This window comes from Lytechinus pictus, chromosome 14, assembly GCF_037042905.1.
Source record: "Lytechinus pictus isolate F3 Inbred chromosome 14, Lp3.0, whole genome shotgun sequence".
Taxonomy (NCBI): Eukaryota; Metazoa; Echinodermata; class Echinoidea; order Temnopleuroida; family Toxopneustidae; genus Lytechinus; species Lytechinus pictus.
Window position 1 is genome coordinate 776,113 of NC_087258.1, and position 15,703 is coordinate 791,815.

Genomic DNA, 15,703 nt, shown 5'->3' on the forward strand with positions numbered 1-15,703 from the left:
GGGGATAATCGATAATGAACAAATAATTTATATATTGTTTATTAAATAATCCATTTGTTGCTAATTACCTTCAGTGATGACAACGATATGCGGAGTTGTGGGTGGAGAAGGTGTTACTTCCTTAGTCGTTCGTGCAGTTGCTGATACATCATCAGTAGCTGATGTTAAAGTAACCATTAGAGTGGAATGAAATTCAGTAGTTGTCTCGATCGGAAATAACGATGTTATATAGGTTGCTGTTCCCCTTGTATAAGTGCCCCCAAGTGATGTTACTTCGTAAGATATGGGACTTTGTTCTGTTCTTGCAGTCGTTTCCGCCCTAAAAGATGTTGCAGCGATTGTAGATGTGTCACTGATCATTGCAGTTCCATCAGAACCAATCGAAAATATGTTTTGTGTCTTCTCGGTTACTTCCGGTATAGTGGTGTCGCTCATTGCGGTAGAATCTGTACCAATTGTTGTCTTAAACGGCAAAACTGTGGGTTTCTCGGTACCAGTAAAGGATATTGATGTAAACTCTGCTACAACGGTAGGATCAATTGTTGTAGAATCTGACGCCAAGTCAGAAATCGTTGCGTCAGATGCAGAAACGACTGTAGCTATTGTAGGTTCCTCGGTAGCCGTCGATGATATTGCAGTTATCACTTCAGTTACATCTACCAGGGTAGTTTCTTCTGTAGTAGAATCCATAAGTGTTGTAGACATCGTCGCCTCATCTGTAGAAATATCAGTGGTTAATGCAGGTTTTTCGGTAACCGTCGGTGATAGTGAGGTGATCTCTTCCATTATTTCCAAAATTGTTGTGTCTTCTGTGATATCTACCACCGTAGAAAACAATGTTGTCCCCTTTGAAGAGGTTTCACTGATTAGAGTAGATCCATCGGTATCAGTCACTGGTATTAAGGTTACCTCCTTGGTAACTTCTACTACGGTTGAAGCATCGGCTGTAGAATCAGACACCAAGGCAGATATCGTTGCTTCAGATGTAGAAACGCCAGTAACGATCGTAGGTTCTTCGGTGGCCGTCGATGATATTGCAGTTATCACTTCAGTTACATCTACCATTGTAGTTTCTTCTATAGTAGAATACATAAGTGTTGTAGATATCGTCGCCTCATCTGTAGAAATGTCAGTGGTTATTGTAGGTATTTCGGTAACCGTCGGTGAAAGTGAAGTGATCTCTTCCGTTAATTCCACAATTGTTGTGTCTTCTGTGATATCTACCACCGTCGAAAACAATGGTGTCCCTTTTGAAGAAGTTTCACTGATTAGTGTAGATCCATCGGTATCAGTCACTGATATTAAGGTTACCTCCTCGGTAACTTCGACTACGGTTGAACCCTCTTCTGTAGAATCAGACACCAAGGCAGATATCGATGTTTCAGATGTAGAAACACCAGTAACGATCGTTGGTTCTTCGGTGGACGTCGATGATATTGCAGTTATCACTTCAGTTACATCTACCAGGGTAGTTTCTTCTGTAGTAGAATCCATAAGTGTTGTAGATATCGTCAATTCATCTGTAGAATTGTCAGTGGTCAGTGTAGGTATTTCGGTAACCGTCGGTGAAAGTGAAGTGATCTCTTCCGTAAATTCCACAATTGTTGTGTCTTCTGAGATATCTACCACCGTCGAAAACAATGGTGTCCCTTTTGAAGAAGTTTCAATGATTAGTGTAGATCCATCGGTATCAGTCACTGATATTAAGGTTACCTCCTCGCTAACTTCGACTACGGTTGAAGCCTCTTCTGTAGAATCAGACACCAAGGAAGATATCGATGCTTCAGATGTAGAAACGCCAGTAACTATCGTAGGTTCTTCGGTAGCCGTCGATGATATTGCAGTTATCACTTCAGTTACATCTACCAGAGTAGTTTCTTCTGAAGTAGAATCCATAATTGTTGTAGATATCGTCAATTCATCTGTAGAATTGTCAGTGGTCAGTGTAGGTATTTCGGTAACCGTCGGTGAAAGTGAAGTGATCTCTTCCGTAAATTCCACAATTGTTGTGTCTTCTGTGATATCTACCACCGTCGAAAACAATGGTGTCCCTTTTGAAGAAGTTTCACTGATTAGTGTAGATCCATCGGTATCAGTCACTGATATTAAGGTTACCTCCTCGGTAACTTCGACTACGGTTGAAGCCTCTTCTGTAGAATCAGACACCAAGGCAGATATCGATGTTTCAGATGTAGAAACGCCAATAACTATCGTAGGTTCTTCGGTAGCCGTCGATGATATTGCAGTTATCACTTCAGTTACATCTACCAGGGTAGTTTCTTCTGTAGTAGAATCTATCAGTGTTGTAGATATCGTCGCCTCATCTGTAGAAATGTCAGTGGTTATTGTAGGTATTTCGGTAACCGTCGATGAAAGTAAAGTGATCTCTTCTGTAAATTCCACAATTGTTGTGTCTTCTGTGATATCTACCACCGTCGAAAACAATGGTGTCCCTTTTGAAGAAATTTCACTGATTAGTGTAGATCCATCGGTATCAGTCACTGATATTAAAGTTACCTCCTCGGTAACTTCGACTACGGTTGAACCCTCTTCTGTAGAATCAGACACCAAGGCAGATATCGTTGCTTCAGATGTAGAAACGCCAGTAACTATCGTAGGTTCTTCGGTATCCGTCGATGATATTGCAGTTATCACTTCAGTTACATCTACCAGGGTAGTTTCTTCTGTAGTAGAATCTATCAGTGTTGTAGATATCGTCGCCTCATCTGTAGAAATGTCAGTGGTTATAGTAGGTATTTCGGTAACCGTCGGTGAAAGTGAAGTGATCTCTTCCGTTAATTCCACAATTGTTGTGTCTTCTGTGATATCTACCACAGTCGAAAACAATGGTGTCCCTTTTGAAGAAGTTTCACTGAATAGTGTAGATCCATCGGTACCAGTCACTGATATTAAGGTTACCTCCTCGCTAAATTCGACTACGGTTGAAGCCTCTTCTGTAGAATCAGACACAAAGGAAGATATCGATGCTTGAGATGTAGAAACGCCAGTAACTATCGTAGGTTCTTCGGTAGCCGTCGATGATATTGCAGTTATCACTTCAGTTACATCTACCAGAGTAGTTTCTTCTGTAGTAGAATCCATAAGTGTTGTAGATATCGTCAATTCATCTGTAGAATTGTCAGTGGTCAGTGTAGGTATTTCGGTAACCGTCGGTGAAAGTGAAGTGATCTCTTCCGTAAATTCCACAATTGTTGTGTCTTCTGTGATATCTACCACCGTCGAAAACAATGGTGTCCCTTTTGAAGAAGTTTCACTGATTAGTGTAGATCCATCGGTATCAGTCATTGATATTAAGGTTACCTCCTCGGTAACTTCGACTACGGTTGAAGCCTCTTCTGTAGAATCAGACACCAAGGCAGATATCGATGTTTCAGATGTAGAAACGCCAATAACTATCGTAGGTTCTTCGGTAGCCGTCGATGATATTGCAGTTATCACTTCAGTTACATCTACCAGGGTAGTTTCTTCTGTAGTAGAATCTATCAGTGTTGTAGATATCGTCGCCTCATCTGTAGAAATGTCAGTGGTTATTGTAGGTATTTCGGTAACCGTCGATGAAAGTAAAGTGATCTCTTCTGTAAATTCCACAATTGTTGTGTCTTCTGTGATATCTACCACAGTCGAAAACAATGGTGTCCCTTTTGAAGAAGTTTCACTGAATAGTGTAGATCCATCGGTACCAGTCACTGATATTAAGGTTACCTCCTCGCTAACTTCGACTACGGTTGAAGCCTCTTCTGTAGAATCAGACACAAAGGAAGATATCGATGCTTGAGATGTAGAAACGCCAGTAACTATCGTAGGTTCTTCGGTAGCCGTCGATGATATTGCAGTTATCACTTCAGTTACATCTACCAGAGTAGTTTCTTCTGTAGTAGAATCCATAAGTGTTGTAGATATCGTCAATTCATCTGTAGAATTGTCAGTGGTCAGTGTAGGTATTTCGGTAACCGTCGGTGAAAGTGAAGTGATCTCTTCCGTAAATTCCACAATTGTTGTGTCTTCTGTGATATCTACCACCGTCGAAAACAATGGTGTCCCTTTTGAAGAAGTTTCACTGATTAGTGTAGATCCATCGGTATCAGTCATTGATATTAAGGTTACCTCCTCGGTAACTTCGACTACGGTTGAAGCCTCTTCTGTAGAATCAGACACCAAGGCAGATATCGATGTTTCAGATGTAGAAACGCCAATAACTATCGTAGGTTCTTCGGTAGCCGTCGATGATATTGCAGTTATCACTTCAGTTACATCTACCAGGGTAGTTTCTTCTGTAGTAGAATCTATCAGTGTTGTAGATATCGTCGCCTCATCTGTAGAAATGTCAGTGGTTATTGTAGGTATTTCGGTAACCGTCGATGAAAGTAAAGTGATCTCTTCTGTAAATTCCACAATTGTTGTGTCTTCTGTGATATCTACCACCGTCGAAAACAATGGTGTCCCTTTTGAAGAAATTTCACTGATTAGTGTAGATCCATCGGTATCAGTCACTGATATTAAAGTTACCTCCTCGGTAACTTCGACTACGGTTGAACCCTCTTCTGTAGAATCAGACACCAAGGCAGATATCGTTGCTTCAGATGTAGAAACGCCAGTAACTATCGTAGGTTCTTCGGTATCCGTCGATGATATTGCAGTTATCACTTCAGTTACATCTACCAGGGTAGTTTCTTCTGTAGTAGAATCTATCAGTGTTGTAGATATCGTCGCCTCATCTGTAGAAATGTCAGTGGTTATAGTAGGTATTTCGGTAACCGTCGGTGAAAGTGAAGTGATCTCTTCCGTTAATTCCACAATTGTTGTGTCTTCTGTGATATCTACCACAGTCGAAAACAATGGTGTCCCTTTTGAAAAAGTTTCACTGAATAGTGTAGATCCATCGGTACCAGTCACTGATATTAAATTTACCTCCTCGCTAACTTCGACTACGGTTGAAGCCTCTTCTGTAGAATCAGACACAAAGGAAGATATCGATGCTTGAGATGTAGAAACGCCAGTAACTATCGTAGGTTCTTCGGTAGCCGTCGATGATATTGCAGTTATCACTTCAGTTACATCTACCAGAGTAGTTTCTTCTGTAGTAGAATCCATAAGTGTTGTAGATATCGTCAATTCATCTGTAGAATTGTCAGTGGTCAGTGTAGGTATTTCGGTAACCGTCGGTGAAAGTGAAGTGATCTCTTCCGTAAATTCCACAATTGTTGTGTCTTCTGTGATATCTACCACCGTCGAAAACAATGGTGTCCCTTTTGAAGAAGTTTCACTGATTAGTGTAGATCCATCGGTATCAGTCACTGATATTAAGGTTACCTCCTCGGTAACTTCGACTACGGTTGAAGCCTCTTCTGTAGAATCAGACACCAAGGCAGATATCGATGTTTCAGATGTAGAAACGCCAATAACTATCGTAGGTTCTTCGGTAGCCGTCGATGATATTGCAGTTATCACTTCAGTTACATCTACCAGGGTAGTTTCTTCTGTAGTAGAATCTATCAGTGTTGTAGATATCGTCGCCTCATCTGTAGAAATGTCAGTGGTTATTGTAGGTATTTCGGTAACCGTCGGTGAAAGTGAAGTGATCTCTTCCGTTAATTCCACAATTGTTGTGTCTTCTGTGATATCTACCACCGTCGAAAACAATGGTGTCCCTTTTGAAGAAGTTTCACTGATTAGTGTAGATCCATCGGTATCAGTCACTGATATTAAGGTTACCTCCTCGGTAACTTCGACTACGGTTGAAGCCTCTTCTGTAGAATCAGACACCAAGGAAGATATCGATGCTTCAGATGTAGAAACGCCAGTAACTATCGTAGGTTCTTCGGTAGCCGTCGATGATATTGCAGTTATCACTTCAGTTACATCTACCAGAGTAGTTTCTTCTGTAGTAGAATCCATAAGTGTTGTAGATATCGTCAATTCATCTGTAGAATTGTCAGTGGTCAGTGTAGGTATTTCGGTAACCGTCGGTGAAAGTGAAGTGATCTCTTCCGTAAATTCCACAATTGTTGTGTCTTCTGTGATATCTACCACCGTCGAAAACAATGGTGTCCCTTTTGAAGAAGTTTCACTGATTAGTGTAGATCCATCGGTATCAGTCACTGATATTAAGGTTACCTCCTCGGTAACTTCGACTACGGTTGAAGCCTCTTCTGTAGAATCAGACACAAAGGAAGATATCGATGCTTGAGATGTAGAAACGCCAGTAACTATCGTAGGTTCTTCGGTAGCCGTCGATGATATTGCAGTTATCACTTCAGTTACATCTACCAGAGTAGTTTCTTCTGTAGTAGAATCCATAAGTGTTGTAGATATCGTCAATTCATCTGTAGAATTGTCAGTGGTCAGTGTAGGTATTTCGGTAACCGTCGGTGAAAGTGAAGTGATCTCTTCCGTAAATTCCACAATTGTTGTGTCTTCTGTGATATCTACCACCGTCGAAAACAATGGTGTCCCTTTTGAAGAAGTTTCACTGATTAGTGTAGATCCATCGGTATCAGTCATTGATATTAAGGTTACCTCCTCGGTAACTTCGACTACGGTTGAAGCCTCTTCTGTAGAATCAGACACCAAGGCAGATATCGATGTTTCAGATGTAGAAACGCCAATAACTATCGTAGGTTCTTCGGTAGCCGTCGATGATATTGCAGTTATCACTTCAGTTACATCTACCAGGGTAGTTTCTTCTGTAGTAGAATCTATCAGTGTTGTAGATATCGTCGCCTCATCTGTAGAAATTTCAGTGGTTATTGTAGGTATTTCGGTAACCGTCGATGAAAGTAAAGTGATCTCTTCTGTAAATTCCACAATTGTTGTGTCTTCTGTGATATCTACCACCGTCGAAAACAATGGTGTCCCTTTTGAAGAAATTTCACTGATTAGTGTAGATCCATCGGTATCAGTCACTGATATTAAAGTTACCTCCTCGGTAACTTCGACTACGGTTGAACCCTCTTCTGTAGAATCAGACACCAAGGCAGATATCGTTGCTTCAGATGTAGAAACGCCAGTAACTATCGTAGGTTCTTCGGTATCCGTCGATGATATTGCAGTTATCACTTCAGTTACATCTACCAGGGTAGTTTCTTCTGTAGTAGAATCTATCAGTGTTGTAGATATCGTCGCCTCATCTGTAGAAATGTCAGTGGTTATAGTAGGTATTTCGGTAACCGTCGGTGAAAGTGAAGTGATCTCTTCCGTTAATTCCACAATTGTTGTGTCTTCTGTGATATCTACCACAGTCGAAAACAATGGTGTCCCTTTTGAAAAAGTTTCACTGAATAGTGTAGATCCATCGGTACCAGTCACTGATATTAAATTTACCTCCTCGCTAACTTCGACTACGGTTGAAGCCTCTTCTGTAGAATCAGACACAAAGGAAGATATCGATGCTTGAGATGTAGAAACGCCAGTAACTATCGTAGGTTCTTCGGTAGCCGTCGATGATATTGCAGTTATCACTTCAGTTACATCTACCAGAGTAGTTTCTTCTGTAGTAGAATCCATAAGTGTTGTAGATATCGTCAATTCATCTGTAGAATTGTCAGTGGTCAGTGTAGGTATTTCGGTAACCGTCGGTGAAAGTGAAGTGATCTCTTCCGTAAATTCCACAATTGTTGTGTCTTCTGTGATATCTACCACCGTCGAAAACAATGGTGTCCCTTTTGAAGAAGTTTCACTGATTAGTGTAGATCCATCGGTATCAGTCACTGATATTAAGGTTACCTCCTCGGTAACTTCGACTACGGTTGAAGCCTCTTCTGTAGAATCAGACACCAAGGCAGATATCGATGTTTCAGATGTAGAAACGCCAATAACTATCGTAGGTTCTTCGGTAGCCGTCGATGATATTGCAGTTATCACTTCAGTTACATCTACCAGGGTAGTTTCTTCTGTAGTAGAATCTATCAGTGTTGTAGATATCGTCGCCTCATCTGTAGAAATGTCAGTGGTTATTGTAGGTATTTCGGTAACCGTCGGTGAAAGTGAAGTGATCTCTTCCGTTAATTCCACAATTGTTGTGTCTTCTGTGATATCTACCACCGTCGAAAACAATGGTGTCCCTTTTGAAGAAGTTTCACTGATTAGTGTAGATCCATCGGTATCAGTCACTGATATTAAGGTTACCTCCTCGGTAACTTCGACTACGGTTGAAGCCTCTTCTGTAGAATCAGACACCAAGGAAGATATCGATGCTTCAGATGTAGAAACGCCAGTAACTATCGTAGGTTCTTCGGTAGCCGTCGATGATATTGCAGTTATCACTTCAGTTACATCTACCAGAGTAGTTTCTTCTGTAGTAGAATCCATAAGTGTTGTAGATATCGTCAATTCATCTGTAGAATTGTCAGTGGTCAGTGTAGGTATTTCGGTAACCGTCGGTGAAAGTGAAGTGATCTCTTCCGTAAATTCCACATTTGTTGTGTCTTCTGTGATATCTACCACCGTCGAAAACAATGGTGTCCCTTTTGAAGAAGTTTCACTGATTAGTGTAGATCCATCGGTATCAGTCACTGATATTAAGGTTACCTCCTCGGTAACTTCGACTACGGTTGAAGCCTCTTCTGTAGAATCAGACACCAAGGCAGATATCGATGTTTCAGATGTAGAAACGCCAATAACTATCGTAGGTTCTTCGGTAGCCGTCGATGATATTGCAGTTATCAATTCAGTTACATCTACCAGGGTAGTTTCTTCTGTAGTAGAATCTATCAGTGTTGTAGATATCGTCGCCTCATCTGTAGAAATGTCAGTGGTTATTGTAGGTATTTCGGTAACCGTCGGTGAAAGTGAAGTGATCTCTTCCGTTAATTCCACAATTGTTGTGTCTTCTGTGATATCTACCACAGTCGAAAACAATGGTGTCCCTTTTGAAGAAGTTTCACTGAATAGTGTAGATCCATCGGTACCAGTCACTGATATTAAGGTTACCTCCTCGCTAACTTCGACTACGGTTGAAGCCTCTTCTGTAGAATCAGACACCAAGGAAGATATCGATGCTTCAGATGTAGAAACGCCAGTAACTATCGTAGGTTCTTCGGTAGCCGTCGATGATATTGCAGTTATCACTTCAGTTACATCTACCAGAGTAGTTTCTTCTGTAGTAGAATCCATAAGTGTTGTAGATATCGTCAATTCATCTGTAGAATTGTCAGTGGTCAGTGTAGGTATTTCGGTAACCGTCGGTGAAAGTGAAGTGATCTCTTCCGTAAATTCCACAATTGTTGTGTCTTCTGTGATATCTACCACCGTCGAAAACAATGGTGTCCCTTTTGAAGAAGTTTCACTGATTAGTGTAGATCCATCGGTATCAGTCACTGATATTAAGGTTACCTCCTCGGTAACTTCGACTACGGTTGAAGCCTCTTCTGTAGAATCAGACACCAAGGCAGATATCGATGTTTCAGATGTAGAAACGCCAATAACTATCGTAGGTTCTTCGGTAGCCGTCGATGATATTGCAGTTATCACTTCAGTTACATCTACCAGGGTAGTTTCTTCTGTAGTAGAATCTATCAGTGTTGTAGATATCGTCGCCTCATCTGTAGAAATGTCAGTGGTTATTGTAGGTATTTCGGTAACGGTCGGTGAAAGTGAAGTGATCTCTTCCGTAAATTCCACAATTGTTGTGTCTTCTGTGATATCTACCACCGTCGAAAACAATGGTGTCCCTTTTGAAGAAGTTTCACTGATTAGTGTAGATCCATCGGTATCAGTCACTGATATTAAGGTTACCTCCTCGGTAACTTCGACTACGGTTGAAGCCTCTTCTGTAGAATCAGACACCAAGGAAGATATCGATGCTTCAGATGTAGAAACGCCAGTAACTATCGTAGGTTCTTCGGTAGCCGTCGATGATATTGCAGTTATCACTTCAGTTACATCTACCAGAGTAGTTTCTTCTGTAGTAGAATCCATAAGTGTTGTAGATATCGTCAATTCATCTGTAGAATTGTCAGTGGTCAGTGTAGGTATTTCGGTAACCGTCGGTGAAAGTGAAGTGATCTCTTCCGTAAATTCCACAATTGTTGTGTCTTCTGTGATATCTACCACCGTCGAAAACAATGGTGTCCCTTTTGAAGAAGTTTCACTGATTAGTGTAGATCCATCGGTATCAGTCACTGATATTAAGGTTACCTCCTCGGTAACTTCGACTACGGTTGAAGCCTCTTCTGTAGAATCAGACACCAAGGCAGATATCGATGTTTCAGATGTAGAAACGCCAATAACTATCGTAGGTTCTTCGGTAGCTGTCGATGATATTGCAGTTATCACTTCAGTTACATCTACCAGGGTAGTTTCTTCTGTAGTAGAATCTATCAGTGTTGTAGATATCGTCGCCTCATCTGTAGAAATGTCAGTGGTTATTGTAGGTATTTCGGTAACCGTCGGTGAAAGTGAAGTGATCTCTTCCGTTAATTCCACAATTGTTGTGTCTTCTGTGATATCTACCACCGTCGAAAACAATGGTGTCCCTTTTGAAGAAGTTTCACTGATTAGTGTAGATCCATCGGTATCAGTCACTGATATTAAGGTTACCTCCTCGGTAACTTCGACTACGGTTGAAGCCTCTGCTGTAGAATCAGACACCAAGGCAGATATCGTTGCTTCAGATGTAGAAACGCCAGTAACGATCGTTGGTTCTTCGGTGGCCGTCGATGATATTGCAGTTATCACTTCAGTTACATCTACCAGGGTAGTTTCTTCTGTAGTAGAATACATAAGTGTTGTAGATATCGTCGCCTCATCTGTAGAAATGTCAGTGGTTATTGTAGGTATTTCGGTAACCGTCGGTGAAAGTGAAGTGATCTCTTCCGTTGATTCCACAATTGTTGTGTCTTCTGTGATATCTACCACCGTCGAAAACAATGGTGTCCCTTTTGAAGAAGTTTCACTGATTAGTGTAGATCCATCGGTATCAGTCACTGATATTAAGGTTACCTCCTCGGTAACTTCGACTACGGTTGAAGCCTCTGCTGTAGAATCAGACACCAAGGCAGATATCGTTGCTTCAGATGTAGAAACGCCAGTAACGATCGTTGGTTCTTCGGTGGCCGTCGATGATATTGCAGTTATCACTTCAGTTACATCTACCAGGGTAGTTTCTTCTGTAGTAGAATACATAAGTGTTGTAGATATCGTCGCCTCATCTGTAGAAATGGCAGTGGTTATTGTAGGTATTTCGGTAACCGTCGGTGAAAGTGAAGTGATCTCTTCCGTTAATTCCACAATTGTTGCGTCTTCTGTGATATCTACCACCGTCGAAAACAATGGTGTCCCTTTTGAAGAAGTTTCACAGATCAGTGTAGATCCATCGGTATCAGTCACTGATATTAAGGTTACCTCCTCGGTAACTTCGACTACGGTTGAACCCTCTTCTGTAGAATCAGACACCAAGGCAGATATCGATGTTTCAGATGTAGAAACGCCAGTAACGATCGTTGGTTCTTCGGTGGCCGTCGATGATATTGCAGTTATCACTTCAGTTACATCTACCAGGGTAGTTTCTTCTGTAGTAGAATCCATAAGTGTTGTAGATATCGTCAATTCATCTGTAGAATTGTCAGTGGTCAGTGTAGGTATTTCGGTAACCGTCGGTGAAAGTGAAGTGATCTCTTCCGTAAATTCCACAATTGTTGTGTCTTCTGAGATATCTACCACCGTCGAAAACAATGGTGTCCCTTTTGAAGAATTTTCACTGATTAGTGTAGATCCATCGGTATCAGTCACTGATATTAAGGTTACCTCCTCGGTAACTTCGACTACGGTTGAAGCCTCTGCTGTAGAATCAGACACCAAGGCAGATATCGATGTTTCAGATGTAGAAACGCCAGTAACGATCGTTGGTTCTTCGGTGGCCGTCGATGATATTGCAGTTATCACTTCAGTTACATCTACCAGGGTAGTTTCTTCTGTAGTAGAATCCATAAGTGTTGTAGATATCGTCAATTCATCTGTAGAATTGTCAGTGGTCAGTGTAGGTATTTCGGTAACCGTCGGTGAAAGTGAAGTGATCTCTTCCGTAAATTCCACAATTGTTGTGTTTTCTGTGATATCTACCACCGTCGAAAACAATGGTGTCCCTTTTGAAGAAGTTTCACTGATTAGTGTAGATCCATCGGTATCAGTGACTGATATTAAGGTTACCTCCTCGGTAACTTCGACTACGGTTGAAGCCTCTGCTGTAGAATCAGACACCAAGGCAGATATCGTTGCTTCAGATGTAGAAACGCCAGTAACGATCGTAGGTTCCTCGGTGGCCGTCGATGATATTGCAGTTATCACTTCAGTTACATCTACCAGAGTAGTTTCTTCTGTAGTAGAATCCATAAGTGTTGTAGATATCGTCAATTCATCTGTAGAATTGTCAGTGGTCAGTGTAGGTATTTCGGTAACCGTCGGTGAAAGTGAAGTGATCTCTTCCGTAAATTCCACAATTGTTGTGTCTTCTGTGATATCCACTACCGTCGAAAACAATGGTGTCCCTTTTGAAGAAGTTTCACCGATTAGTGTAGATCCGTCGGTATCAGTCACTGATATTAAGGTTACCTCCTCAGTAACTTTGACTACGGTTGAAGCCTCTTCTGTAGAATCAGACACCAAGGCAGATATCGATGCTTCAGATGTAGAAACACCAATAACTATCGTAGGTTCTTTGGTAGCCGTCGATGATATTGCAGTTATCACTTCAGTTACATCTACCAGGGTAGTTTCTTCTGTAGTAGAATCTATCAGTGTTGTAGATATCGTCGCCTCATCTGTAGAAATGTCAGTGGTTATTGTAGGTATTTCGGTAACCGTCGGTGAAAGTGAAGTGATCTCTTCCGTAAATTCCACAATTGTTGTGTCTTCTGTGATATCCACTACCGTCGAAAACAATGGTGTCCCTTTTGAAGAAGTTTCACCGATTAGTGTAGATCCATCGGTATCAGTCACTGATATTAAAGTTACCTCTTCGGTAACTTCGACTACGGTTGAAGCCTCTGCTGTAGAATCAGACACCAAGGCAGATATCGTTGCTTCAGATGTAGAAACACCAGTAACTATCGTAGGTTCTTCGGTGGCCGTTGATGATATTGCAGTTATCACTTTAGTTACATCTACCAGTGTAGTTTCTTCTATAGTAGAATCCATGAGTGTTGTAGATATCGTCACTTCATCTGTAAAAATGTCAGTGGTCAGTGTAGGTATTTCGGTAACCGTCGGTGAAAGTGTAGTGATCTCTTCCGTTAATTCCACAATTGTTGTGTCTTCTGTGATATCTACCACCGTCGAAAACAATGGTGTCCCATTTGAAGAACTTTCACTGATTAGTGTAGATCCATCGGTATCAGTCACTGATATTAAGGTTACCTCCTCGGTAACTTCTACTACGGTTGAAGCCTCTGCTGTAGAATCAGACACCAAGGCCGATATCGTTGATTCAGATGTAGAAACGCCAGTAACGATCGTAGGTTCTTCGGTGGCCGTCGATGATATTGCAGTTATCACTTCAGTTACATCTACCAGGGTAGTTTCTTCTGTAGTAGAATCTATCAGTGTTGTAGATATCGTCGCCTCATCTGTAGGAATGTCAGTGGTTATTGTAGGTATTTCGGTAACCGTCGGTGAAAGTGAAGTGATCTCTTCCGTTAATTCCACAATTGTTGTGTCTTCTGTGATATCTACCCCAGTCGAAAACAATGGTGTCCCTTTTGAAGAAGTTTCACTGAATAGTGTAGATCCATCGGTACCAGTCACTGATATTAAGGTTACCTCCTCGCTAACTTCGACTACGGTTGAAGCCTCTTCTGTAGAATCAGACACCAAGGCAGATATCGATGCTTCAGATGTAGAAACGCCAGTAACTATCGTAGGTTCTTCGGTAGCCGTCGATGATATTGCAGTTATCACTTCAGTTACATCTACCAGTGTAGTTTCTTCTATAGTAGAATCCATAAGTGTTGTAGATATCGTCACTTCATCTGTAAAAATGTCAGTGGTCAGTGTATGTATTTCGGTAACCGTCGGTGAAAGTGTAGTGATCTCTTCCGTTAATTCCACAATTGTTGTGTCTTCTGTGATATCTACCACCGTCGAAAACAATGGTGTCCCTTTTGAAGAAGTTTCACTGATTAGTGTAGATCCATCGGTATCAGTCACTGATATTAAGGTTACCTCCTCGGTAACTTCTACTACGGTTGAAGCCTCTGCTGTAGAATCAGACACCAATGCCGATATCGTTGATTCAGATGTAGAAACGCCAGTAACGATCGTAGGTTCTTCGGTGGCCGTCGATGATATTGCATTTATCACTTCAGTTACATCTACCAGGGTAGTTTCTTCTGTAGTAGAATCTATCAGTGTTGTAGATATCGTCGCCTCATCTGTAGAAATGTCAGTGGTTATTGTAGGTATTTCGGTAACCGTCGGTGAAAGTGAAGTGATCTCTTCCGTTAATTCCACAATTGTTGTGTCTTCTGTGATATCTACCACCGTCGAAAACAATGGTGTCCCTTTTGAAGAAGTTTCACTGATTAGTGTAGATCCATCGGTATCAGTCACTGATATTAAGGTTACCTCCTCGGTAACTTCGACTACGGTTGAAGCCTCTTCTATAGAATCAGACACCAAGGCAGATATCGATGCTTCAGATGTAGAAACGCCAGTAACTATCGTAGGTTCTTCGATAGCCGTCGATGATATTGCAGTTATCACTTCAGTTACATCTACCAGGGTAGTTTCTTCTATAGTAGAATCCATAAGTGTTGTAGATATCGTCAATTCATCTGAAGAAATGTCAGTGGTCAGTGTAGGTATTTCGTTAACCGTCGGTGAAAGTGAAGTTATCTCTTCCGTTAATTCCACAATTGTTGTGTCTTCTGTGATATCTACCACCGTCGAAAACAATGGTGTCCCTTTTGAAGAAGTTCCACTGATTAGTGTAGATCCATCGGTATCAGTCACTGATATTAAGGTTACCTCCTCGGTTACTTCTGTTACGGTTGAAGCCTCTGCTGTAGAATCAGACACCAAGGCAGATATCGTTGCTCTAGATGTAGAAACGCCAGTAAGTACTGTAGGTTCTTCGGTAGCCGTCGATGATATTGCAGTTATCACTTCAGTTACATCTACCAGGGTAGTTTCTTCTGTAGTAGAATCTATTAGTTTTGTAGATATCGTCGCCTCATCTGTAGAAATATCAGTGGTTATTGTAGGTATTTCGGTAAACGTCGGTGACAGTAAAGTGATCTCTTCCGTTAATTCCACAATTGTTGTGTCTTCTGTGATATCTACCACCGTAGAAAACAATGTTGTCCCTTTTGAAGAAGTTTCACTGACTAGTGTAGATCCATCGGTATCAGTCACTGATAATAAGGTTACCTCCTTGGTAACTTCTACTACGGTAGAATCCTCTGCTGTATAATCTAACACTGTTGTATCTCTCGTTGCCTTATTGGTCATGTCAGTTGTTATTAAAGGTTTTTCAGTACCCGTCGTTGATAGTAGAGTTATCTCTTCAAGCATTGTTGTTTCTTTTGTACTATCGGTCAATTTGGTTGAGGCAACATCTCCTAATGTTGGTAGTACAGTAGTGAATGGTATACTTATTTCTTCGACTGTGGGTCTTACTGTAGTTACCTCCGTAGCATCTGTTGTCAAAATTGGTTTAGTTGTCGTTATCAGCGTTGTCGGCATGTCTGTA

The 15,703-nt window shown here is 41.2% G+C and overlaps 1 protein-coding gene across 1 annotated transcript; it reads right to left on the reverse strand.

The window, feature by feature from the left end:
- Positions 1–60: 60 nt before the first annotated feature.
- On the reverse strand, positions 61–15,696 carry LOC129276086 (mucin-3B-like). Its single transcript, XM_064109707.1, has one exon. It carries the CDS (start codon positions 15,694–15,696, stop codon positions 61–63), a length of 15,636 nt encoding a protein of 5,211 aa, XP_063965777.1.
- Between the last annotated feature and the right edge of the window lie 7 nt (positions 15,697–15,703).